The sequence below is a fragment of the Manis javanica genome, chromosome 8, assembly GCF_040802235.1.
Source record: "Manis javanica isolate MJ-LG chromosome 8, MJ_LKY, whole genome shotgun sequence".
Lineage (NCBI taxonomy): Eukaryota > Metazoa > Chordata > Mammalia > Pholidota > Manidae > Manis > Manis javanica.
In genome coordinates, this window is record NC_133163.1 from 38,715,830 (window position 1) to 38,742,171 (window position 26,342).

The window sequence follows — 26,342 nt, forward strand, 5'->3', positions numbered from 1 at the left end:
TTATCTTAAATATGATACACTATTTTAAAATGGATTTACCCCCAATTGGGGAACCCAGGTAGCAGGCTTAAGAAAAGACAGTGTAGAGGGAAGCTGCTGAGTGATCACAGACTCATCAAAGAGGACATTTGGGTCCTTTGCAGCAATGGGATAATGGATTTTGTAAGTGAGCACAGGAGGTGTGCTTTATTCCTCATGGCTCTTTACTTGACAGGGTTTGCCTCACACTGGTCCCCAGCCCCACAGAACAATAGAAGACCCTCAGCTGCAACAGAGCTGTGATGGCCCCAAATCCCAAGATCAGAACAATCCCTTCCTTTCTGCTGGATTAGAACTTTGAATATTTAGACTGTAAACTGGATCTACTCCTTAGCTACTCCTTTGGACAAGCAACTAACTTGCCTTCTCTAAGCCTCCAGTATAAAATGTGCCATGGCATGCACACTGGGAACAGTGATGGAATGCCCTCCCTTAGGGATATCGGGAAGCTGCAGTGACACTGTGTAGGTGATGGTGGCTAGGAACTGCTACGTGTTAAATAAACATAAAGGAGACTACTAGTTACTTCATTCATTCACAAGTCATTTTCTACCTGGAAGGGAAAAACCCAGGTCAGAGACTGTCAGTACTAACTAAGTACCCCTTGGCCGTTCTGCAATTCCCCATTCCATTTACAGTTGGAGGGAGACCAGGTTCTGGTCAATTAGATGTGCAGCGCTGATGGTGATGGTCCTAGGAAATACAGTTAAGCAGTAAGTAAAACCCTCCTCCATCTCTCTCTCCCTTGTTGCGGCAACCTAGGAAGCTCTGTTTTCTAGATGGCATAGTTACAAGACAGAAGAAAGTCACTATACTTGCGTTACGGTTTATGCAAATGAGAAATAAACGTTATGTCTAGGCACTGAGATTTCCAGGGTTAGTCTGGTCAACAATACTTAGCAGTCACCATCCTGATTCAGAAGTTTTGGTATGGCACAGACCACATCCATTTAAGGGGTACAGAGAAGTTTATGCCAACCTTTCCTCTCAGGAATTTGCTTTAGGTCCAAAGTTCTACCCATTCTGTGCAAAGTCTTTATTTTAATTAGTTATCTACTCTTCTAGTGGGGATGGGACAAATCCTTCTAGACAAAAAGTTTCCTTTTGCTACAAAACACATTTATTTCCTGGCAGATAAAATTCTTCAACTGCATATTTAAGTACATAGTATAAGGTCTCTCTTTGATACATATCCTGTTTACAAGAGCAATTTCTAATTATTAAAATGCATAAAATGCATACTAAACATCTGTCTCTTAAAATATAAATAAACTGCTAATATATAAGCTGTAAGTCAGGTTATTGACATGAGTGGTGCACGATTCTTCACTGAGTCACCGAGTCTTAAATGCTATCAACACGTCGCCCCACGATGAGATTCCATGAACCGGCAGGCAGCCAGCACTTCTAGCTTACCTGCTGGTTGTGTGGGTAGTTGGTGCTGTGGCAGTGAGCCACTTCCCGTGAAAAGAGAGTTATGTGCAGATACAGTAGTATGACATACGCAGCAGGAGAGGCATTTCACAGGGCACAACACATCAGTCAGGTAAATTAATGGGCTCGAGGGTGAAAGCTTGGCGAATGCAAACCTGTTGTTTACATTACTGGGTATTGTGGCACCATTTCACTGGGCACTCAATGAACAGCCATGAAAGTAAGGATAAGAAAATAGGCCAGAACAGTTGCCTTGGTCCCTGACATCTGTTTTCAAATTGGGCTCTAAGTTATGCGTTTTAGGGATGTCATTTTTTTTGTTCCTTCAGAGTAAATCATCCTCTTTGGAGAGCCATCCATTTCCTTATCTTTACATTTTTCATCAGCATTTAGCGACTTCTTGCAGACTGCCAGTATTAGAGGCTCATTGACTTAAAGCAGAGCACGGAGTGGTCCACACAGAGTCTTGATTTGTCTGTTGAGTAAAAGCCTGTTTGGCTCAGAATTTCTAGGATCTAGTTTATTCTTCACATGTTCTCGCCTTTTGGTTCCTGTTAATACCCAAGCCTGAGACAGCCACAGAAACTCATAGGTTGAGTGGTATATTTCTTCCTGAAATCTTGTTGTTGGTATCAACTATTTCTGGTACTGTAGCTCCCGCGATTACTTGAAATGGCTAATCCCTTGAAGCTGTGTCCTCCACAGGGCTCTCCTCCAGCTCCCTGAAGGTAAGGTTCTTGTTCTAAGGCTGATGCTGGGACTTTCCCACAAAGGAAATTTCTGGAAAATCCATATCCGCTTGTGATTCCCATGCCATCTCTCTCATGCCCCAGGAGGCTAAGGTTGCAATTCTGGAGACACAAAGGAAAAGTTTCTAAACTCATCCTGGTTAATCATAGGAAGATGTCCCTCATCAATGGGAGTTAAAACTGGCTCTTCCTTTATGAAGTCGGGGTCAAAATTACTGACATCTTCTCGAGATTTCTGTCAAAAAGGAAACAAGGGACAGAGTTTTAGGCACTGTGACTTACTCATCTTCTATGGGACTTAGCTCATTCCAATGGGCTCAGAGGGCTGCTCTGTAGGTCTCTCAGCAGCATTATTTACAGTTATGACAATTATGATTAAACAGTGCTTTATAGTAATTCTACTGCATTGTATGTCATTAGGGCATTTGGTAACCACCAATTCACTAACCCCATGAAAATCTTGCTGAGCAGGCCAGTCTTAGGCTGTGAGGCTAAGGAATTAATGTGGTCACCTGAACCGACCGGTTCACTCACCCTTTACTCTCCATTTCACCAAAGCACCACTTTTCAACAGACCTTGCTGAGGAACGCATCAGCTCAGATTTGTCAACAGAGGTTGAGTAAGTTCATACTAGCCCCACCTATTGTTTGTACACAGGTCTATATGCTTGAAGATATTTTCTCAAAAGATTTCTTGGAAACAACAGCCCTTTTGCTTTACTCACCAGTTAGATGCATTATGACTTGCTGGCAAAGCTTTCCCTCATTCCGGAGGAGCTGGCAGGGGGGTGCCCATTACAGGAGATGCTGTTACCTCTGGGTGCCTTGGGTACCTAGCAGACTATTCTACATCATTTTATGTCTTTACAAAGGATCATTTCTACCATTCTTAGACCTTTCACTTGTCTCACCTGAGTCAATGATAACTCTCTCTCTGCCTTTGGACTGCCCCTCACCCCAACTTTCAATAAACTGCTAGCCCAGCTTCTCTGCCTTCCCATTGTGGATTTCTTGACCTACAGATAAGAGCTTAGCTCTCAGACCAAGAGCTGAATCACCCTTGGGAATGCCTTCCTGCCCCACTTGGCTGCCTAGCTTGAGGAGGCACCCATGGTGCACCCAGTATTTCTCCAGTCAAAAGGGACTAGACCTGAGCATGGTGCTGCAGTAGCTGTTACAGACACAGGCTCTCCGAGCCCAGGTGCCGGCTCAGTGACCTGGGTAGCACTTCACACCCTCTTTAGTCCTTTGGGGGCTTGAGGACGGCACCCTAAGGAGCATGAGGAAACTGGCTAGGAACAGTGTATTTCTCATTTAGCCAGACTTTTTTGTGGGAAACCTGGAAAGTTTCAGGTCTCTTAGGCCCCAGGAAACTTTAACTTAGATTAAAGGAGGATGGGGCTGGGCAAGCAAGAGGTAAAATCTTTGAGAGAAGTGACCTGGACACACAGATGCTGCCTCGGGGACAGGAGCCCAGTTTTCTTTGGGTAAAGCTGCCCAGGAAAGTATCAGGCTGAACATCCAGGCTGGTTATTCCATAGGAGACCACCCCGATGCTCAACAAGCTGTGGAAGAACACTGGGACATTTCCAGAGGAACGTCTGCTAGGATGGTTTTACACACTTACGATTCTGGGTCGGAAAGGTGGTTCTACTTGGCGGTGGTTTAGCTGGGCCCAGTCGATCTCCTTAAAGAAAGGATGTCTCAAGATGGCATGTTCACCACCCTGAGTCAGGCTGCCCAGGCGCATGGTGGGATTCTTGGTCATGAACTGAGAGAGAAGAGGTGCAGACAGAGAGTCAGTCATTCAATCCTATACAACAAGTATGTCACAAGATGCCAGGCATCAGCTCTGGCTGATCTTGCTTAACGAGCTGAATTTTCCATCATGAGCAGCACAGCCAATATGAATCACCCCTTAAAGGTGCAATTGCTTGTGTGTATTTATGGCCTTCCCCACTTCCATTTCAGACGTGGCCACTAAAATAAAGCTGAAGGGTCCAGTTTTCTGTAAATACCATGTATTTTTCTTTCCCCTTTAAAGCAAAGAAATGCTTTATAAAATAGTGTGCCTTTTCCCAGCATTGCAGTTGTAGACAGCCCACATCTTATGAATGGAGCTACTTTTAGGAACAGCTGTGCCATTTTTCTGAGAGACCTGACCAGCTGGCCAGGATTCCCTCTCTCTAATGACACCACAGAGAGAAGAGTGAGAGCCATTCTTTTGAAGATGTGGGTGAAGATGCTGCAAGGCTGAAAAACTTAAAAGTTCTGTGTTCTGGCTCTAAGGTAAACAAAGTCGGCCACTTCTCTTTATGTAACAAAGATACCATAGTTTCAAGTGAAAAGTCTTTTTTCTTCCAGATGCTCCCTTCTCCCTCACCATTACATTTTGAAATGTTTAGTGACTGAGAATCTTGCTACATGGACCAAAAACTAAAATAAGCATTACCACCCATCCAAGCATTGTGTGTATATAAATCATTTGTATTTCTATCATTGGGAAACTTCTCCGGGGCTAGCTCCTATCAAGACATTTTGGGCTAAATTGACTTTCACAAAATGGCCAGTAAAGGTGTTCTGATCATGTCCTGGCCAAGGACTAGTACAGGATAATACACTTTTCATTGCCAGAATGTGATTTTCAACTTCAAAGATACTTGAGTTAATTTAATTTTCCATTTTCAAAGGAAAATTGCCTTGGATAAAATGTTTGTTTTTAAATTTAAATCAAGATATCTTTAAACAAATTTATGAACGCAAGGCAAAAGTAACACTGGGCTCACAGAAACTGCTGTGGAGTGTAAGTTCCAGAGTAAACAAGAAGCCAACATATTGGAGGTTTGCAGAAATGAAAGGGCAGTGAGGAGGTGGCCATCTCTGCCACGGCAGGTGTCCGAGGCCGCAAAGCCTCCAGTGTTGCTTCAGATGAAAATGACCAGGTGGAAGGAGGATGCTGCAGATGTCCCTAGCAAAGGGGATAGGAGGAACCTCATAAAATGCTAAAAAAGCTTCAAAGGGAAGCTAATAAAAAATGAAGACCTGATGGGGTGTAATGGCGTCTTTCTTCTAGGGACCAGCTTGCAAGGCCACAGGTGGCGCTGCAAGAGAGGTGGGACCTGGAGGCAAAAGCAGCTTTCAGAGCCACCCAGGGCCAGTTGCGGCAGTGAGCACTCTAGGCACGTCCAGTGATCAGTGTGGGCTTTGGAAATCTAGACCTGAGTTCTGTATGACACATAAGAGTTAGGATTTCCCACTTCCTGGGCTCTCCTGGGATAAGCCTGTGTAACTCAGAAAGGAAGGGGAAAGTATGGGCACAAGAGAAATCAGTCAATTCTCTCTTTATGGAAGTGAATGGGATGCAGTCCCTAGTGGACTACCAGTGTCTATTCTAGGAACTAATTAACAACAAGCAATGTTGCAAAAAACTTCAGGTAAAAGGAACAGATCCAGATGGCTTGTGTGGATGGTGTGAGCAGAGACCATCTTGTGAATGTCTGGGTACAAATTGTTCTTCTGGGCAAAAGGAACAGCACTTGGCTCCTGATGCCAGGGTGGCAGAAACTCCAGTGTCTGAGAGACCTTGGGCATTCTTCCCTGGTCCTGGCTTGGGTACCAAGCTTCCGAAGGGCACTGTGGAAAGGCATTGCCGGAGGAAATGGAGAGTACATGGCAGCTCTTCCCCCTCTAAAAACTGCATCCCTGGACAAGGAGATGGGCAGAATGACCCTTTCATAGCTTGATACTTCCTCTTGAGGTTCTGCTAAATATTTCTGAATAACCAAACATCTGTTTGGATTTTAATGTCTTGAGTGCTTTAGATACAGATATCCTCCACTTAAACCTTTGTAATCTGAATTGAGAATTTCTTTGCAGGGTTATCTATTGTATGTGAGGCAGGGTGCTAAGCCTCATGCAGGTAGAGATGACAAGGATAGTGTCTCCCCCTGAAGGAGCTGATGGAGACGGGGAAGAGGCAAGCAGGCTTTATCTAACCCACAATAGGATGAAAGGAAAAGAGACAGCGAAGTGCATGGGAGCTTTGAAGAGGGACTAAGGAAAGAGCAGTTTGGCACTGGTGGTAAGAAGGCAAGTGATAGCCTAATGGAAGAGATGGTATTCAATGAAGATGAGGCGGATGAGAAGAACTATTCTAGGCATGCACGAAGAAGACAATCATGGTCAGCACAGCCAGCACAAATGCAGACTGTAAGCCCCTGGTGTACTGGCAGAGGGGCACAAAGTGTGGGGGGGCTGGCGCATGGGGATAGTTGGGGAACTGTCGGGGCAGCCAGCAAGCTCCATCAAAAGTGTGTATGGAGAGGTGAGTGACGAGAGCTGCCCTGCAATTTAGGGTCTGATTCTAGCCACAGTGTGATGAATAAATATGAAAAAGGTAAGAGACTCATGGTGGGTGAACAGCCAGAATGTTGAGACAGTGACTGAGAAGACATGATAAGTTCAGAAACCAGGAGCATTTCTGGTCAATGGCGAGGAAAAGTTGGGAGCAGGTTCTGATGGGCCTGCAGAAGAATGAACACACTCTACACCGGCTGGTGCTGCACTGAAGGAAGAAGGGAATGCAAGGTCACAGTGTGTGCACAGGCTGTCTGGGGGAGCAGCGGTGTTGGGCAATGGAGACAGGTAACAAGGAATGACAGATTGTTGCTGGAGTATTAATATTAGTATTAAAGTAGAAGTAGTAGCAGTCATAATTGTGTTTTTGTCAGAGAAATGAAACAAAAAATATCTATCATTTCTCAAGACCTACAGCTTGCAGACCAGGGAGGTTGATGAGCACAGCTTGGCCTTTGAGGTAGGCAGACATCCAGAAGGAGATGACTAGGTGTGTAAATTGGGGTGCAGGCCAGGCTTGGAGATCTAACTCTTAGAGACATCAACATTTGGTGAGAGGGCAGGCAAGACTGTTGTGAGAGTATGTAACTGAGACCAGCCCCAGGCCTCAGACATTTAACTGACGTGGTATGTTTTAAAAATATTTTCATTACTTGTCAAATATGCAAAAATCAAGTTTTCCAGTTTTTCTTGGAAAATGAGACACTCTGGAACACCTGACCTGCCCTTCTTGATACAAATGGCCTGGAGTTGAGTAGCGGCTGCCTCTTCAGATGGGGCATGGAGTCCCTGGTCAGCCACCTGCCCCTCCACTCCCTGTTGCCTCACACCTGGCTGGCCTCCCTCACTGACTCTGCATGGCTCCTGCACTGGGCACAGAGTAAGAAGCTACAGTGGCAGCAGGAGGAGTTGATGAAGAAGCCAGAGGAGGATGACCACCGTGACACAGAAGCTAGGACGGGGACTGTTCCGAGGAGGAGGTTACGGCCCCTCTATGGCTGCTCCCCTCCAAAGATGCAGAGATGGGGAGTTAAGGGCACATTCAGCATCAGTCCCAGGCCTGGAGGCTTTCGCAGTGCACACTGGTTGGCGTGTGAAGGGGACACAGGACTCTGCCTAAATACCATGTGCCTGCTGCTGGGAACAGTGATGACATAATCCTTTTGCAGAAAACTTCCTCTGTTTGCTTATGTCCCTGATGGGACCCGTATGCCAAACAAATGAGCAACGATGTTGTTTAGAGCAGTAATTCATCCATGTCTAAGGTCATCTTTAAAACGTACCTCACCTCAACTGACCTTCTCTCTGACTGTGGTTCAAATGAGAAAGCCAAGGAGGAAAATGGAGTGACTTTGTGAAAGATTCTGGACACATTTACTAAAGGAAGCAGAATGTTTTTTAGGGTCAATAAAAGAACTTTCTAAGTGACAAAGACTGAATGAGAAGGCCAGGATGGACAATCTGGTTCCACCTCAAAGGGAAGCATGGAGCCAGCCGGAGAGCAGGGGCAGGAGAGGGGTCAGGGAGGCGGGGACCCACCCCGCACTCCTCTTCCCTCCGCGAGCCTCCTGAAGTGGAACTGAGCAGAGGGTTCTGAAGGACTCAGCACCCCTGCCCTGCGCATGAGAAGCTTCACAGTTCTTTCAAGGATGCAGAGCAGGCAGGACTACAGGGGAGTGCAGTCCGCCATGCAGAGCGCTGAAGGCACCGCGTGAGGAGAGGCGGGAGATTTAGGCCCGGTTTGGACAAGAACGTCCTGGGAAGCTTCTTGCCAACCGGGGATGGACATACAAAGGATAAAAGAGCTCCTCTGAGAGGGAGGGCAGAGGCAAACTGGTTAGGCTCAGCAGGTCGACTACCAGTGTTTGTGAACCAGTTCTACCACCAGTGAGCTGTGTGACCATGCTCAAATATTTCTTAACTTCTCTGGGCCTCAGAGTCCTCAAGTGTAAAATGGTGATTTTCCTGTATATCATAAGGTGATTAAAATAAGTGAGATAATCAATGTAAAGTGCCTGGCACAAAGGAAGCCCTCAATATGTGTTAGTATTATAAACCTCTTGTAGGCCCATTCTGTTTTACTTCCAGGCAGAGACATGGCCTGACAGCCTCTAAGAGATGAACATCTGAGGTCATCCTTGACCCTGAGGCTCACCTGCCTCTGCCTGCTACTCTACTTTGCAGCCAGGAAGGAGAACAAAGTCAGTCGGTGCTTTCACAACCCCAGGCTCCGGCAGTGGGGTGGTAGCCATGGTCTCTAGAAAACAATTTTTCCAACAATAAAGATTTCTAGAGACAATCTTAAAACAAGAATACAAGCAATAGTCTGGTTTAAACATGCAGCTATATCTGCTTTAACAGAAGGGAGGTACAGAATGGGGGGTGAAGGCACCATGGGGTACCTTGTCTGTAAACCTGCCATCAGGTAGAGCACCCCCATGCCTCGTGGGCTGCTACACGTGAGGCGCTTTGTTTTGAGTTGCTGGGTGCTCCAGAGGACAGAGTTTGAACTAACCCCGTGTAATAATGCATCTTGAAACCACAGGATCCAAATGTACTTTGAAACTCATTAAAATGTAGGTGATAGCTAAAAGTATTTTTCTTCTTTCAAAATCTGTCTGACTTCAGAGGAGAGGACTAGTTATAGAAACAGAGCAATTAGTCTCATAAAATGTTTTTCCAGGAGAGAGAAAACACTGTACTTTCTACCTAATAGTTTGATTTGGTTGTTGGGCAAACAAAATGATCTTCTCCTTTCATTCCATTTCAGACCAAAGAGCAGGGGGAGTTTGCAGGTAATGCCGGCAAGCTGGAAGGGAAGGAAACCACACCACAGGACATTCCCAGCAGTATTCCAGGGAGACTCTCCTAAATGGGAAGTAGGCATTTTGCGGCTCTGCAGAGGCCTGGCGAAGGACAGCAAAGAACACAGGACACAGAGTAGAACAGCGTTCATGGCCCTGATGGGCACACAGCCGCTGGCCAACCCAGGGCTGATACGATGCATGCCTGTCAAAGTCTGACCTGGTTGTGAAGACCAGTCACCAGCCACCTCCTTTCACAGCCTTTCATGCCAGCTGTGTGGTGGGTACAGCCCCAACCTGCCCTGAGCAGTGGGGAAAGAGAAGAGGGTGGGCGTGGGAGTCAGCTGCTGGGATGGCAGGGGTGGGGAGACCCAGGGCTCTGGTTTGCTGTTAGCTCACCTTTCCACAGGACAAGGCAGACAGATACTGGGGGGTGGGAGGTGGGGCTAGGAGGAAGGTGGGAGGATACATAATGGACTTTTTCACAGCTCTGGGAAATAACCTGCACGTGAGAAGATTACAGTTTATCACAGAGAATGGTGTTGCTTTGGAATACTGGAGGGCCGGAGAGGAGGAGGGTTGTTCTAGCTTGTTCTGCTGGGATCTGAATGACATTTACTAGGCGCGGCTGGAACTGGTCATCTGCACACCTACAGCAACAAGCCAACCACCTTGCCATTCTGTCGGCACACAGGGACCCAGATCTAGGCTGGTTTGGATAGGGGGGCAGTTGAAGAACTGGGAAAAAGAATGGTACAGTATTTGTAAACATTACAGCTTATTAACTGGCGGCGATTACCACTACATATGTTACATACTCTTGTATGTATGGGGAGATAAAAGGTGACATTTTGAAGATGAGAATCCACATATTCCCTGGGTCTGAAGTGGACCTGCCTTTATGAAAAATGAGACAAAACATGCCTAAGCTGATCCCCTTGGGCTAGTTACTGAAGGAGTGGGTGTGGGAGTATACTTGAAAATGCCAGGGGATCAGTGTCTTACCTGCCAGGTTGTGGGTTGTAACTAACCTCCATCACAATATTCTGAGCAGTATCTCCAGAGACACAGAATTCAGAGCACTCGTTTCCTCCTAATGGAAGCCAGCGCAGCGAATGCCCTGCACTGTCCTCTGCCTGCAGTGGAGCAGGAAGGGGGCAAAACCTGGAGTGGGTTTGCTGGCTTACTTTCAAATCAGGCCTGTGATTAGAATCCAGTAGCCTCTTCACGGGCATACACTGACTTCCTGTCCAATGCTCTTAACAGTGCCTTTCCTATGTTTTATAATCACTATAGCTTCCTCTGAATGTCTTGCCAGTTTGGTAACTTTATTCAAGTCATGGGATGATGTTGGTTAAAAAAAAAAAGGTAAAGGTCACAGACAAGTCTCAGAGATGGAAGGACAAGGTCCAGCACTGGTGCCAATGCCAATGTTTGTTAGCTAACGGGGTTTTATACCCAGCAAACCAGACTCAAGCAGCTCTGACTGATAGGGGCAGTTGGGGGTGAGGGCGTTCTGGGGCTCCAACAACCCCCAGTGTCAAAGGAAAAGGAAGCTCCACTCACCGCTGCTACCCAACAGGGCCAAGCTGCACAGACTACTCCTTTGCAGGTGTGAGCCCCAAAATGTAGCTATTAAAGCAAATACTAAAGAAGGCACCTCTGGAGGCACATGACACAACATCCTGTTTTCCCCATGAAACCCAGCTCAACGTGCTTCTTTATCTGGGATACGCAGTATCTCTGGTGTCTAAACCAAATCTAACCATCAACTGCTAAAAGCTATCTTTGATAGCTGGAAAGGACAAAAGAAAGTGTACTACTTCAGTTAACAAGTTTTTCCAACTTAAAAAGCTCTTCTGACCCACAGATAGGGATTAGAAAAACTCTACATAGAAAAGGTTTCCATGCTTATTTCTTAAAATTATTTTTTATAAAACCTCTGACCCCTTTCTGCTCTTGGCTGAGCTATGGAGATTAAAGAAGCATGTGGCATTACTACTCCATTTTAAAAAAGAAAAAACGTCCTTCACACTACTAGTCACAAATCAAACATTAAGACTTCTATTCTTAGGAAACTTACAAGCTAAAATGAGGGAAGCTGAGAACAATAACTTTAATAAAATAATGGGATAAAAAATGTCAAAATCAAAGTAGATGGGAAGGTCAGTGTGATAGTGTTTTTCTGCTTTCTGCCAACACTAGCCTTCATCTATCCGTGAGTAAATGGTCCATTTCCGAAAGGTGTTCATTACTACAAGGCTTGTGGAGCAGCTCTGTTTCCTCATACGGGAACTCCAGTCCTGGGTGAAGGGCTGCCAGGCTGCATGGTGACCATCCTCTTGTTAAAGGACCTTTTACTAACTTTCTTCTGGATTTTCCCCCTAACAGTGTTTGAAAGACCAGCTCCAATGACCCTGTGTTGGGTCCTCTGCATTACTCCAGGTCCAGTTTTTCCTCCACTTCCTTCACTGCCTCCTGGCTGACCACCATTTGGCTGCTCCCTTGAGCATTCCAACCCCTACCAGGAAGGGAGTAGGAAACAGAGAGGATCAGACTCAGTGGTGCTCTGAGCAACTGCTTGGTGACAGATGTGGGAGATATAGCCAAAAGAAGATCCTAGAATTGTGGTTCCCTCTTTGTGCACAAACAGGACTACTGCAGACAATGCGCAGGTGATGGCAATCTGATAGGTGTGATGATAGATAAGCCCACAGGCGCACACACACACTTTAGTTTCTATTAAGCGTAGGAACAAAAGCCCTCTATAATCTCCCTCCCATGCCAAGTTTACAGTGCCTCTCCGACTGACACAGGTGACTCAGGAGAAGGCACTAGACTCTTCTCAGCACTTATTTCACCCAGCCACCTGTGTGAGCTCAGAGACAAGGCACTGACTTCACCTGAGTCAGCACTGAGCCCTGTGATCTCTCACAGGAGATGATTTGGTACAAAGGAACACTCACCTCAGAGAGAGCCCATCACCTTCCTAAGCTCTGGACTGCTGAGGAGTTCCCCAAGTCTTTCCGGAGCTAGACCAGGGCAAAACTCAGTGCCACCACAGAAGCTCTAAGCAAACAATTTTATTCTGTGTCATGATTATTAGCATTTTGGGAAACTGAGTCCTAAGTTTAGGAAACTTGGTAGCATGGTGGCCCACAGAAAACATGTATTTATTTCAAAACTAAGTAAAAGAAAAATCATCTTTCAGGTCAGCAATAGGAAAGCCTATTCCAAAGATACAAGTATGTGTATCTTATTCTCTGAAGTGGAGGGTGAGATTGTTTTCCTCTGAAGCATGCATATGTAAACATTTAACATACATTTAAAGGGAAGAGGAGAAATCAGAGACAAAAGGGCAAGCAACAAAAATAATCTTCCTGTTGCATTTTTTGGAGTGTATACTATGGTTATTTTTAGTTGTAAGGATCCCTGGTTAATGGTTTAGGAATTTTTTCAAGTAGTAGTCTTGGGCTAAAATCTGTGCTCCAGCAACCCTTCCTCTCATCGAATCTGGGCTCGCTCCATGGGAAGTGCTCTCACAAGCTAGTTCTCTACCCATGTCTATACAAAATGCTCAGACATCCATACACAGTGAACTCAAAATCCACAATTTTGGAGCTGGTGGTAAATTTGATGATGGGAAGGGCAGGGGGAGGAAAGCAATATTGGGTTAGGAGTTACATTAGGTAGTGGTTAGTTCAACCACTCACTTTCTGTGGGAAGCTGGAAAAGAACACCCTTCACCCTCAATTCAGGGGACTCACTGACATTATTAGACCACATGAACCCTGAGGTCTTAAATATCTATGACTCTATGGTATGTTATATAAATGAGTATCCAGTTTCTACAGATGATAATAATACCTTCCATTTGAAAAGGTAAGAAGGTATTCAGAAAGCATTTCCTTTTGAAAGAAAAAAAAAGCAAGCAAAATTTCCAGCAGACACCGATTCCAGGAACAGTGCTGACCTTATGTTCCAAAGAAAAGATCATCAGGAAATCTCAGGAAACGAAGCAGGGATGACCCATTGTGCTGAGGTGCTTGAGAGAGGAAGTCAAGGGCTGGCTTGGAGACCCTGGCCCTTCCTGCTTCTCTGGTGGCAAAAGGCAGACCCAGCCTGCAGAAAAGGATGGTCAGAGCAGCAGCTTGTGGCAGAGCTCACCACTGCAGGCTCTCTCCTTTCCTCTTCCTTCTTTGCTAAAAATCCTTCTTTGGGGTGCATTTAGAATTCAATTTGGGAATTGATGGACACTTCTTGAGAAGGTATGGAGAATGTTCATGGATACTGAAGAATGAGTAGGCTAAAACCACTGATCAATTTTGTCTATAGCATAAAAATGACTAGGGTGACATAGACTCCCAGTCCAGGACCCTGAGACTCTTAGTGGGAATGAAGAGAAGTAGATGGATCCACCAGACAGCTAGTATGTGGTTCACATCATTTCTTCTTTCTGCCTATTTATGTTATTAAGCCATTTCCCTTCATTTATGAAGACTGACTTCACTTTCTACACAGTCTAGAGTATGCATGTTTGCAGATGACATGATATTATACATAAAAAACCCTAAAGAATCCACTCAAAAACTACTGGGTCTAATATCTGAATTCAGTAAAGCTAAAGAATTCAAAATTAATACACAGAAATCTGTTGCATTCCTACACACCAATGATGAACTAGCGGAAAGAGAAATCAGGAAAACAATTACATTCACAATTGCAACAAAAAGAATAAAATACCTAGGAATAAAGCTAACCATGGAAGTGAAAGACCTATACCCTCAAAACTACAAGACACTCATGAGAGAAATTAAAGAAGATACCAATAAATGGAAACACATTCCATGCTCATGGATAGGAAGAATTAATATAGTCAAAATGGCCATCCTGACTAAAACAATCTACAGATTCAATGCAATCCCTATCAAAGTATCAACAGCATTCTTCAGTGAACTATAGAAAACAGTCTAAAATTCATATGGAATCACAAAAGACCCCGAATAGCCAAAGCAATCATGAGAAGGAAGAATAAAGCTGGGAGGATTACACTCCTCAACTGCAAACTCTACTACAAAGCCACAGTAATCAAGAGAATTTGGTACTGGCACAAGAACAGACCCATAGACCAATGGAATAGACTAGAGAGCCCAGATATAAACCTAAGCATATATGGTCAATTAATATATGATAAAGGAGCCATGGATATACAACAGGAAAATGACAGCCTTTTTGACAACTGGTGTTGGCAAAACTGGACAGCTACGTGCAAGAAAATGAAACTGGATTATTGTCTAACCACATACACAATAGTAAACTCAAAATGGATCAGAGACCTGAATGTAAGTCATGAAACTATAAAACTCTTGGAAGAAAACATAGGCAAAAATCTCTTAAATATAAACATGAGCAACTTTTTCCTGAATGCATCAACTTGGGTGAGGGAAACAAAATAAAAAATAAAAAATGGGACTACATCATGCTAAAAAGCTTCTGTACAGCAAAGGACACCATTAGCAGAACAAAAAGGCATCCTACAGTTTGGAAGAATATGTTTATAAATGATATTCCGACAAGGGTTTAACATCCAAAATACATAAAGAATTCACATGCCTCAACACCCAAAAAATAAATAACCCTATTAAAAAATGGGCAGAGGAACTGAACAGACAGTTCTCCAAAAAAGAAATTCAGATGGCCAACAGACACATGAAAAGATGCTCCACATTGCTAATCATCAGGGAAATGCAAATTAAATCCACAATGAGATATCACCCCACACCAGTTAGGATGGCCAACATCGAAAAAACTAGGAACAACAAATGCTAGTGAGGATGCAGAGAAAGGGGGACCATCCTACACTGCTGTTGGGAATGCAAACTAGTTCAACCATTGTGGAAAGCAATATGGAGGTGCCTCAAAAAACTAAAAATAGAAATACTATTTGACCTGGGAATTCCACTCCTAGGAATTTATCCAAAGAAAACGGTTCTCAGATTCAAAAAGGCATATGAACCCCTATGTTTATTGCAGCACTATTTACAATAGCCAAAATATGGAGGCAACCCAAGCATCCATCAGTAGATGAATAGATAAAGAGATGTGGTACATATACACAATGGAATATTATTCAGCCATAAGAAAGAAACAAATCCTACCATTTGCAACAACATTGGAACTTGAGTATATTATGCTCAGTGAAATAAGCAAGGTGGAGAAAGACAAGTACCAAACGATTGCCCTCATTTGTGGAGTATAACAATGAAGCAAAACTGAAGGAACAAAACAGCAGTAGACTCGCAAACTACAAGAAGGGACTAGTAATTACCAAAGGGGCGGGGTGGGGGAGGGTGGGGGACGAGGGAGGGAGAAGGGGATTTAAGGGTATTATGATTAGTACACATGGTGTTATGGGGAGGGTCACAGGGAAGACTGTAGCACAGAGAGGACAAGTAGTTAGTGACTGTGGCATCTTACTAAACTGATGGATAGAGACTGCAATGGGGTATGGGGGTGGATAATATGGGTGAATGTAGTAAATACATTGTTTTTCTTGTGAAACCTTCATAAGAGTGTATATTAATGATACCTTAATAAAAATAAAAAATAAGAAAATAAAGTAACTTTGGGAAGATTGACATTTTTATGATCTCAACTCTTCCTAATCAACAAAAAAAAATTTACTATAATGGAAATTTTTAAACATATACAAGTATGTACCCATCACCCAGCCTTAACACTGAGACATGCCCAATCTTGTTTCATCTCTGCCACCCTGGATTATTTTGAAAAATAACCTCAGATGTTTCATCTGCAAATACTTCAGTCTGTTTGAACCATAATATCTCTATAAATACCCAGTGTGATCTTTTAAACATGAAAAAACGATCCTGTCACTCATGCTTGCTTGAACTCTCTCAATTACTTATCTCGGCACTTCAGATAAAAATTAACCTCCTTTACTGGCTTCAGGGCCCTAGCTGTTTCTTCAGTCTCATCTCCTACAACGCCCACTGCCTCACACCTTTGCTTGTTATGCTCTAGCCACACTGCCACGGAGTTAGTTACTCAGATGAACTTCTCCTTTCTCAAAAATCTTTGGATACTTCGAAGCCTGACTAGCTTCTCTTCAGGCTTGCTGTCACCTGAAATGTCACTGTCATAGGGTGGCCTCCTTTAATGGCCTAGATTAGGTTAGGTCTGTCGTTACATATTCTCAAAACACCTTTAGACATTTTTCCCAGTCAAACTGTAAATGAACTAGTCTGCGCTTACCCGTGGTTTTGCTTTCTGTGATTTCAGTTACCCGTGTCAACCGCGGTCAGTCCTCCTCATGTATTATCAGCCTAATATGTCACAATGCCTGTGCCATTCACCTTGCTTCCCCTCATCATGTAGGCATTTCAGCATCTCACATCATCAAGAGAAGGGTGAGTGCAGTACAGTAAGATATTTTGAGCAACTGAGAGAGAGCACATTCACGTAACTTTTATTACAATATAATTGTTTTATTACTGTTTTTAATCTCTTACTGTGTCTAATTTATAAATTAAACTTTATAATAGATATGTACGTATAGGAAAAACATAGTGTATATATACATATATGGCTTGGTACCATCTGTGATTTTAGGCATCTACTGGGGGCTTTGGAACGTATCCCCTGCAGATAAGGGAGGGACTACTGTATATAACTATTTGCACACTTTTTTTAACAACTGTCTTCCTCCCTACCCCACTCCCAGACTCTAAGTTCCATGAGGCCTGTGATGAGGTCTGCCTTGCTCATCTCTGCACCCCCAGTCCCTTGCCCAGCACCTGAGCATTACAGACCTGTGGCTGCTATGCACTGATATATGCCTGTTTAATGAACAGGAAGACTGACATCTATTTGGCTATTTATACCCCACGTAAATGTCTTTGGTTAAACAGGAAGCTGCTAGAAAAAGCAGCAATACAATTTTCCCTGGAATAAAAACCTAACAGCCTCACATACAATTAAGCACTTAATAACCTTGATGATATTGGTGAATTGTTCAAGGAGAGGATGAAGATAATGACACCTCTCAGCATGTTGTGAAATTACTGCTTATAACTTAACAATATTAATAACTTATGCCTGCATTGTATGTGCCACTTTGAAAATGCTTTCATGTATACTACCTCCCTTGAAGTGGGTGCTGTAAGCCTCATTATTACTGCTTTACAGAGGTGAAGACTGAAAAGCAGGGGAGGAAGTACAAGGAGGTCTAGTAGCTCCAGACTAGTGTCGGCTCCTTGCATTCTCCCATGTGAAGTCAGATCACCTCTTTGGGCCTCAGCTTCATCTATCAACCAGTGATTTAGCCAAAGTGTTTTTCAAAGATCTTCCATTTCTGCAATTCTGTGTTTATGTTTCTAACATAAGAAGCTCTATAAAGTTAAGGGTGAAAACAAGTGATTACAATCCAAAATTTAGCACGAATGGCTTTCCGACAGTGTTGAGGACTATGCAGGAAATCCCCCAAGGGAGTCGACATTCAACATTAGCAACTCTTGAAGTTGCCAAGTGGCCAGAATCACAGGTGGTCATAAAATCCTGGAAAAATGCCTGATCTATATTTTTTAAAGAAAGCAGCGTACCTTACCTTGATGTGGAATTGTACAAAAAACAAAAATGAAAACTTGTTCAGAGTCCTTAAAAATGTCTCCACTTCCTTAGCTCCTAACATAGACACATTCCCCAAGCTCTTGGTCATCTGGCCTAGAACCATTTGTTCCTACCTATTTAGCACTACTCAAAGGTTACTGCAGGCATCAATTACTGGGAAAACCATATTGTAAAACCACTGGCCTACTTCACTACAAGTAAAACTAGTAGACATGTTGAAGCCATTCCTTCTTACCACCCTCACTGAATCCTCTTCCACTGCTGTCCTTTAGCCACTGGTGTGCCTCAGCCCATCCTGCACCCTCCTTTTACTCTTCACCCTCTCCCCTCATCAGTGTCTACTTACACATTCTCATGACCATGCTACCATGATCATCTCCAACCTCTCCCCCAAGTTCTGGACTCATGTGAGCCACTTCAAGGTATATAACATTTTCTGAATTCTTCCTGACCCCTCAAGCTCTTACTTGTAAACTCATCTTTCACTGCCCCCCACCCTGCACCTAACACTCCAATAGTGTAGAACGGTAATTACAGTTCTTTGAACACGCATGCTACTTCCCACCTCTGAAGCCTTGCTCAAGTTATTTCCTCTGCCTAAAATACCCTTCCCACTCCTGTCAACCCTACAGAACCCTCTTTGTTCCTCAACACCCTGCTTAAATGGCACTTCCTCTGTCTTGTCCTTATGTCACCTTTCTTGTCCTTGTCCCAGGGAGAGTTCTGATCATTCCTCCTTGGCAGCGAGCTAAGTATTCATTTACATGTTCTCATTCCTACTGGACTGCGAGCAACATAAGTGGCCATGTCTTTTCATTTTGGCATTCCCAGCACTTAGCACAGGCCAAGCAAAGGGAAGGCATCTGACAAGGATGTGCCGAGTTGAACAGGGACTCAATTTCTTAATATATCAATTTCTCCTTCCAGGGTCACAGACTCATCTTACTTCGATAGAATGATAATTATTTCTGGCATTGTGGCATTATTCAAATGCACAGTCTTTAAACAGCACTATTAACATTACTATAAACATATCTTACTTCATTAGTTAAAAGTTAAACAGGTGACAGATCCGTGCTGTGTGTGCAGTAAGTACATAGCTCCCTGGTTAGTAGTTTCCTCCAGGGGCTAATGTTTCTAGTATGATAGGAAAGAATCACACCAGGGAGTCATTTGAGTGCTAAAAATGTGGGGTTCCAAGGGGAAAAGACACATATTCATGGGAAGTGGAAGAAAAATAGGGAATGTCCAGATGTAGTCTTAACTCAGAATCCTGGACTGGGAGTCAGGAAAATTTGGATTCTTGCCCAGGGATTTTTTTTTAATTGTGGTATAATATACAGAAACTTCCTACATTTTTAAGTGTACAGTTCAGGGAAATCGAATATATTCACACTGTTGTACAACAATCATCACCATCCATCTCCAAGAACCTTTTTCATCTTCCAAAACTGAGGCTCTATACCCCAAACACTGACTCCCCACCTCCCTCCCCAGCCTCTGGCAAGTACCATTTTGCTTTTTGTCTCTGCATTTGATGACTCCAGGTACCTCATAGAAGTGGAATCATATATTTGTCCTTTGGTATTTGGCTTGTTTCATTAACCATAATATCTTCAAGGTTCATTCATGTCATAACATGCATCAGAATATCCTTCCCTTTCAATGCTGCATAATAATCCATTATATGTATATACCACATTTTATCTTCATTTGTTGATGGACCCTTGAATTGCATCTATGTTTTAGATACTGTGAATAATGTGGCTGTGGACATTAGCATAGAAATATCTGTTCCAGTCCTTGCTTTCAATTCTTTTGGATATACATCCAGAAATGGAATTGCTAGATCGTATGGTAACTCTATGTTTAATTTTTTTGTTGAACTGTCTGCCATACTGTTTTCCACAGTGGCTGTACCATGGTACACTCCCAAGAGCCATGCACAGGAGTTCTAATTTATTTTAAGTAATGTGCTGAATGCCTTTGGTGAGTCACAATTTCTCTGGGCCTCAGTTTCTTCATCTATAAAATGAGGGGGATGGAATGGACAGTCCAAGATTTCTTCTAATAATAAAAGAACTACATTGATCTAATTAAACCAACCTGCAATTCAAGCCAGAAAGTTGTCTGAATGGTTTGTCGAGTGTGACTTGATGTCTTAAACCCTCTTCCTAGTAAAATAAAAGTAGTCATTTTTCAGAGAAAAGGGCAACGAGTCTAAAAATCGTTTCCCGTGCCCAGCTCTCACTGATGACGCACTGGCCACATCCTGAGCCCCATTCTGTGCCCAGTGTCCTGATGCCGCTCCTCCTCCGTGTTTCTCCTCTGTGTTCTCAAACAGATTCTGTTTCTTTTCTTTGCTCACACTTCCATTCAAATGCCTCGGGGCCTTTGCAAAGAAGAGCTCAATCTCCTCAGCTATAGCATTAAAGCTTTTTATTTGTAGGCAGGCAGGCTGAAATACACAAAACTGCCCCTGAAATCTTCTCAGTGAATGTTTTCTAGTAATTTTATGTGACAACTTTTCAGGAGTTTTCAGAAAACCACTTTGAAGGCATACTCCTTGAAGGAGGAAGACACAGAAGGCTTATTGTGTTCTTGGGTGGTTTACATGCATTTATTCACTTAATCCAGACAATAACTATGACATTGATTCTGTTAACCTCAATTTACAAGCACGGACAAGTTTTGGAGAGGTGTGGGTAGCTCACTGAGGTCACTCAGCCAGAACGTGACGGAGCTGAGGTAAGTCTGCTGTGAGAGAGGCCCACGGCCCCTCCTACGGGAGATGCCCATCGAGCACACGGGGGTGGGGGTGGGGCACCAGCAGGAGGAGAGCAAGGCCAGTGGTGGCGCCGCCCGGAGCTCCATTATCGGCTCTGTCCAGCTGAGCAGCCGCTGTTAGAAAGGGAAATGAAGGGGAGGGAAGGGAAGGGAAGAGGCCCACCACTTCCCAGGAGTAGAATCGGCAAGGAGAGAAAACTCAGTCTCCACTAAAGATTAGATTCTCTTTAGGCACCAGAGACTCTGTTTTCTCCCAGAATGAAGACTATGGAGGGAAGATTTTACTGGATAACGTATTATTACAGATACCAAGAATACAGTTTAAAGTTATTGGATTTATCTGGTTAAGAATAAACTGTCCTCATAGTTCCATATAGACCTTAACCTTGCTTAGTACAAATTGCAGGTTTTATAAGAATTGGTAAGGGGGCTGAGATCTAGGTTCCAGATTTAGGTGGAAAAATCTCTCTAATGAAGATTCTGAAATATGAGGATGAGGTTGAAGACTTCTAAATATTTGAAAAAAAAAACAAAACCCACAAGAGCAGCAGATGTTAGTATGTCCAACTTCTTAGGATTTCTAATGGATTGAGATTCAAAGGTATGGTATACTTATCAGAGAAACACTGAACTGGCTTGTTAATCTAATCTCTAAATAGAGACCATTAAAGTTCCTTGAGGGGCAGACTGACCTTTATTTCCTACCCTCCCTGGCAGCAAGCATAATGACCTTCATACCCCAAGGCCAACAATGAACATTTCCTTACGGATGCAACTAGCATTTTCATTTGAATTATAAACTCTGGGGTCCTTCTTTTAAGTATTAAAAATGTTAATCGGCTATGGTAATTGGACTAAATATGTACACCATGAAAAACTATTAGTATAATGACAGTGGTTGCTGCAAGCATAGGGGGTTAGTGTGCCTTGGGAATCACAAAGAACAAGATTCTAGACCATGGAACTGGGAAAGTGATAATGCAAAATATGCTTGACTCCATAGCATGATCAGGTAACGTTATCACAGCATGGGCCATTGTAGTTGGCTGGGCCAACCTCGGTGAGGACACTTCCCTTCCAGAAGTTAAGAAACTTTGGGGCACAAGTCCACCAAGATAGATCATTCTCCTTGGTTATTCATAAAATTATAACTTGGTTTCCTTAGTCTAAATTTTCTACTAACTGTACAAGTAAAGCGTTCTTATGGAAATATGCTAGATAGGAGACATCCAGTAGAATCCGAAAGTACTTCACTTTTATTTATACATGAGATTCATGCCTCCTCAACATCAGGAGAGTACTGGTGGCTAAACTTGAGAATAATGTTATAAATTATGATTCACTTTGGCAATATTTGCCTGAGGAGGATTTCTCTGTTTTTTGCTCTTTTAGTGATGTGGAGAATTCTCAGGGACAATCATGCCTTCAGTTCCAGTACACAGTGACCTCCCTACAAAATGTTCTTGAAATGCTGCTGATTATGACTAGGGATTTCTAAAGACAGACAAGGCTTTCAACAAGACAGCAGATATTTCCCAAATTTTGTTTTTTTGTCTCAACTTACTGAAAAAGATATAACTTGAGAAAAGTAATTCTTATCCCATAGAAACTATCTAACAGAAGGATTGTTCCAATTTTTCGCTACTTGAAGAAATGACTTTCTGACCCAAATTACATGTGCTTTCTTATTTTCAACATAAAAGCATCAAATCCTTGTTTCTTCCTCACTTCAAAATAAGGCTTCCAGCACAACACTTTAAGTGCAAAAAGACTTTTCAACATGCTGCACTACCTCATTGCATCTGAATCCCGGGCCTGGCACCTGGCTGGCATAAGGATAAAATGGGAGCAAAAGAGATCTGCAGAGGTTTGGAAAACCTTTCTTCTCTTCCAGCAATAAGGGAAAGGCCCCTTTGTCCTGCTGCCTGGACATTACTGACAGAAACACAATATCATCACAAACTAGAATGGCATTCATGTGACCCAATACCTGGGTGTCCTGATTGAAGGGACACATCACTTCACCTAATGCCACACTGCTAGAAATACTTGATGTTTGACAGACAGCGCTATCAACCGCTATTACAGTTGGGCCAGAAATAACTATTGCATAAGTGAGGAAACCTTGAGAGAACTCTGGTTCTTTGGTTCTACAGATTAAAACACATATTTCAGTTAGAGCTGGTAGCTTAGTGGTGGAAGGTATTAAAAAACACAAGAAGCATATATGGTAAGCTGCTTTGCAGGAGGCGGAAAGCTGGCTAAGCCAAACTTACAGATTTCAGGATCCCTGTGGCATCTTCATGGAGCCAGGTGGGGTAGACCACTTCATCATTCAGTATGGCCTCAAAGAGGTCATCTTCATTCTCTGCTTCGAAGGGCGCGTGACCACACAGCATCTCGTATAGCAACACACCCATTGCCCACCAGTCTACGGCAGGGCCATAGAGCATTTCCTGGAGGATCTGTATAAAGGGAACAAGGTGAGATGTGCATGTGCATCTGATTAACAAATGTGACTATGAAAAATTTGGATTAGGAAATACCAACGTAAAAAAAAAAGGTGTTTCCTGGGCTGCTGGTATGTATGTTTCATTCCATTTCTTGAGAATGATCTGTTTTTCCTGTGGTAGTTCAGAGGCCTTCTTACTAAGTTAACCAAACATTTGTGGCTTGCGCAAGCCAAGGTAATGGCATGTGCAGATCCAAATCAGAAAGGAAGGGAAGATTGGGTCACTTACTCATGTGGGAAAGACTCAAGAGCTTTTCTTTATTTCTACTAAATGGGGCTGGGATCAGAGGACTGAGTGGAGACAAACAGGAAAATTAAATAGCTGTGAGTGTAGCACACTTTGTCCCCATTCAGGCTAAAGCCTAAAGCAACTGTAAGCTTTACAAACATTTTTTTCAGTCAAATTCTTATCTAGGGAAACTGAGAACATTTTCAGCCATCATTCACCCAATAAGCCATAAAGGAGCCTGGAGGCGTCAGCTTTCAGCCCTACAAAGCTGAAGCACACAAAACCAGTCTGTGGCGTTTCTGATTAGGGTTACTATAGAACTCAGATTTCCAAAGCTGCTCAAGCCATCGCACTCACCTCTGGGGCAATATAGTCGGGCGTGCCACAGAAGGTGGCTGTGGTGACTCCGTTACAGATCCCCTCCTTGCACATTCCAAAGTCAGCCAGTTTACAGTGACCCTCATGATCCAACAGTACATTGTCCAGTTTCAGATCTCTGAAGAAACAAAGGGCAGCATGTGGTAGGGCGGCCGGGCCCCAAACCGTCTCCCCAACCGAGCCGGTTCATGGCATGGGGGATGGGCCCATGGAGGGGTCAGGTGCGGCTGGGAGAGCTTTCTGCACACACTTCAAAAGGAACAAACTTCTTTGGGTTATCTGCATAAAAATTTAGATTGACCCCCAAAATTTGCCTCCTGGTTCCTAGATGATGGTTCCATATGAATGGGCTAACTACATATTTAAAACACAGGCTGCCCTTTAGGAACTGATAGCAGAACATGACTTTTCCAGATTGCCCACTTACCTTCTACCCAGAAGACATCCATCTACCCTGTCACCTGTTCTCTACATTGGCATCTTTCTCTGCCCACTGGAGTTCACCTTGTGAACATTCATGGAGCAAGTAGCCACTGTGTGCCAGGGACAGTGGTGGGCAGCAAGGGTACAGATGATCTTTATCCCTAAGAAACTCACAGTGTAATGGGGACATTACAATATTTGCTAGACTACAAGCTCTGTAAAGGAGGGCTCAGATTGATTTTGGTTTCTCATTGTACCTAGCATGGTGCACTCAATAAATACTTGTGTGATATACATACATATGGGTGCATATACACATGTATGTCTGCATATATATAAGAGGGGAGGGAGAGATGGAGCACGAGGGGCAGAGGGAGAGAACCAGCTGTCATTTAATACAAAAGGCATGATGGATGTATGAACCATGTATGAAAGATGCACAAGAGGGAACAATTCCTTCCAGTGGGAGGAGAGAGGTACAGTAAAGTGGAGATTGAGTCAAGTCTAAAGCATGAGTCAGTCTCTGGACAGGGAAGGAGCATGAGACAGTCACTGTGGGCAGATGGATGGGGCTAGTGCTGGGAGGCAGGTGTAGAGGCAGGCTCAGTAGCCCCATGTGCTGTCTCAGGCTAGAGGGAGATCAGCATGGGAACAGCAGAGCCATCAAAAATGCCAGGGCTGGAGAGGAAGGTTAGGCTCAACTATGAAGAGCCCTGAATGCCATGCTAAGGAACTTTGATGTTTGGCTATTAGGCAAAAGGGATCCACTGAAGGTCTCTACTTAAGGGAGTGACAGGATCCCCTCTGAACAGAAAAGATCAGCTAGAGGCCAATGAAACCGTCCAAGGAAGATGTGTTAAGACCTGAACTAGGACAGTGACAAATGGATGGAAAGCAAGGGGTCTGCCAGCAGCGCTTTAGTGAAAACAATAACAAGGCTTGATGAGCATTTCGAGGTAGTTGGGGATGATGGCTCCTGGCTTTCTGTCTTAGATGTAGTGGGTTAGTGGGGACATAAACAGCCAGGAAAAGGGAAAACTGGAATGAGAACAGGGCTCGTTGGTGTGTACCCCAGGTACCTAGGAGCCCAAGGAAGCCTAGGAGATTATGGTGAGCCCAGGACAAGGCACTTTCCCTGCTTCCCCTAACCATAGAAGCAGAGTCCACCTAAAGGAAGTGAATTTCCAGCAGCAGAACTGTTTGGCAAATGGCCTCAACGTAGGCAGGAACGTGGTCAGATACTGATAAACCTGTCTGCAAATGGAAAGCAGTACCCTCCTAAATCCTCCCTGCCCCGGCAGAGGCAGCCAGAACCTGGTCCTCTCAAGGCCATGCATAGCCAGGTGCTGTTACAGAGGGCGGCCTGTCACCATGGCAGGCTGGGAAGGAGCCCTACACACCAACACAGTTGCTAGCCTGCTGGGCTCAGTGCAGAGAGGATGGGAGCAGCAGTCTTGCCTACTGGGTCGTACCTTCGTGCTTTCCTTTTCTAAAGAACAACTGCTCAGAGGTAAGCCACATGGGCTTATCAGTGAGGAGGCAGCTGTGCAATCAGCTGCAGATGCTAGGTGACGTTCCTGACCTGGAGGACTTGCAGTCAGCCATCAGGAGGTGAGGCTGCCCTGGTGTGGCCTCCTGGGCTATGCTGCTGGGAGGGATGGTGGCTCCTCACGGGGGCAGCTTCACAGTGGCTAGAGCTGACTGCTCTTCTGAGCATCCACAGTGTGCTGTCAGGGCACTCAGAGTTGTTTCATGATTCCTTCTCTCAGAATAAAGTTCTATTGGCCTGCCTGGCCCAGGGGAAAAGGCTGGTCTCTGTCCAGCCCAGGATCATATTGTGGTTCAGAGGAGGTAGGTGGTGACAGAACTGGCATGACTAGTTTCCATACTGAACCTTAGGAGGTGATACAGTCCAACCACGCAGGTCTTAGAGCAGTCACTGGAAAACACCCAGGAATGCGTACAAAGTCCTGTTTTCCAGG

General features: G+C 44.0%; 1 protein-coding gene across 3 annotated transcripts in view; it reads right to left on the minus strand.

The window, feature by feature from the left end:
• Nucleotides 1-851: 851 nt before the first annotated feature.
• The window catches only part of PRKCH (protein kinase C eta), a 204,874-nt gene continuing 179,383 nt past the window's right edge, over nucleotides 852-26,342 (minus strand). For 2 of the 3 annotated variants that reach the window (XM_037006698.2, XM_037006687.2), the window contains exons 11-14: nucleotides 23,917-24,055; nucleotides 23,095-23,283; nucleotides 3,850-3,993; nucleotides 852-2,457 (exon numbers count right to left, since the gene is read on the minus strand). In XM_037006698.2, coding sequence (XP_036862593.1) covers nucleotides 2,311-2,457; nucleotides 3,850-3,993; nucleotides 23,095-23,283; nucleotides 23,917-24,055 — 619 coding nt within the window. In that variant the 3' untranslated portion in view covers nucleotides 852-2,310. Of the gene's footprint in view, nucleotides 2,458-3,849; nucleotides 3,994-20,683; nucleotides 20,933-23,094; nucleotides 23,284-23,916; nucleotides 24,056-26,342 lie in introns of those variants that run through there. The other variant, XM_073242289.1, reaches the window with a different exon arrangement.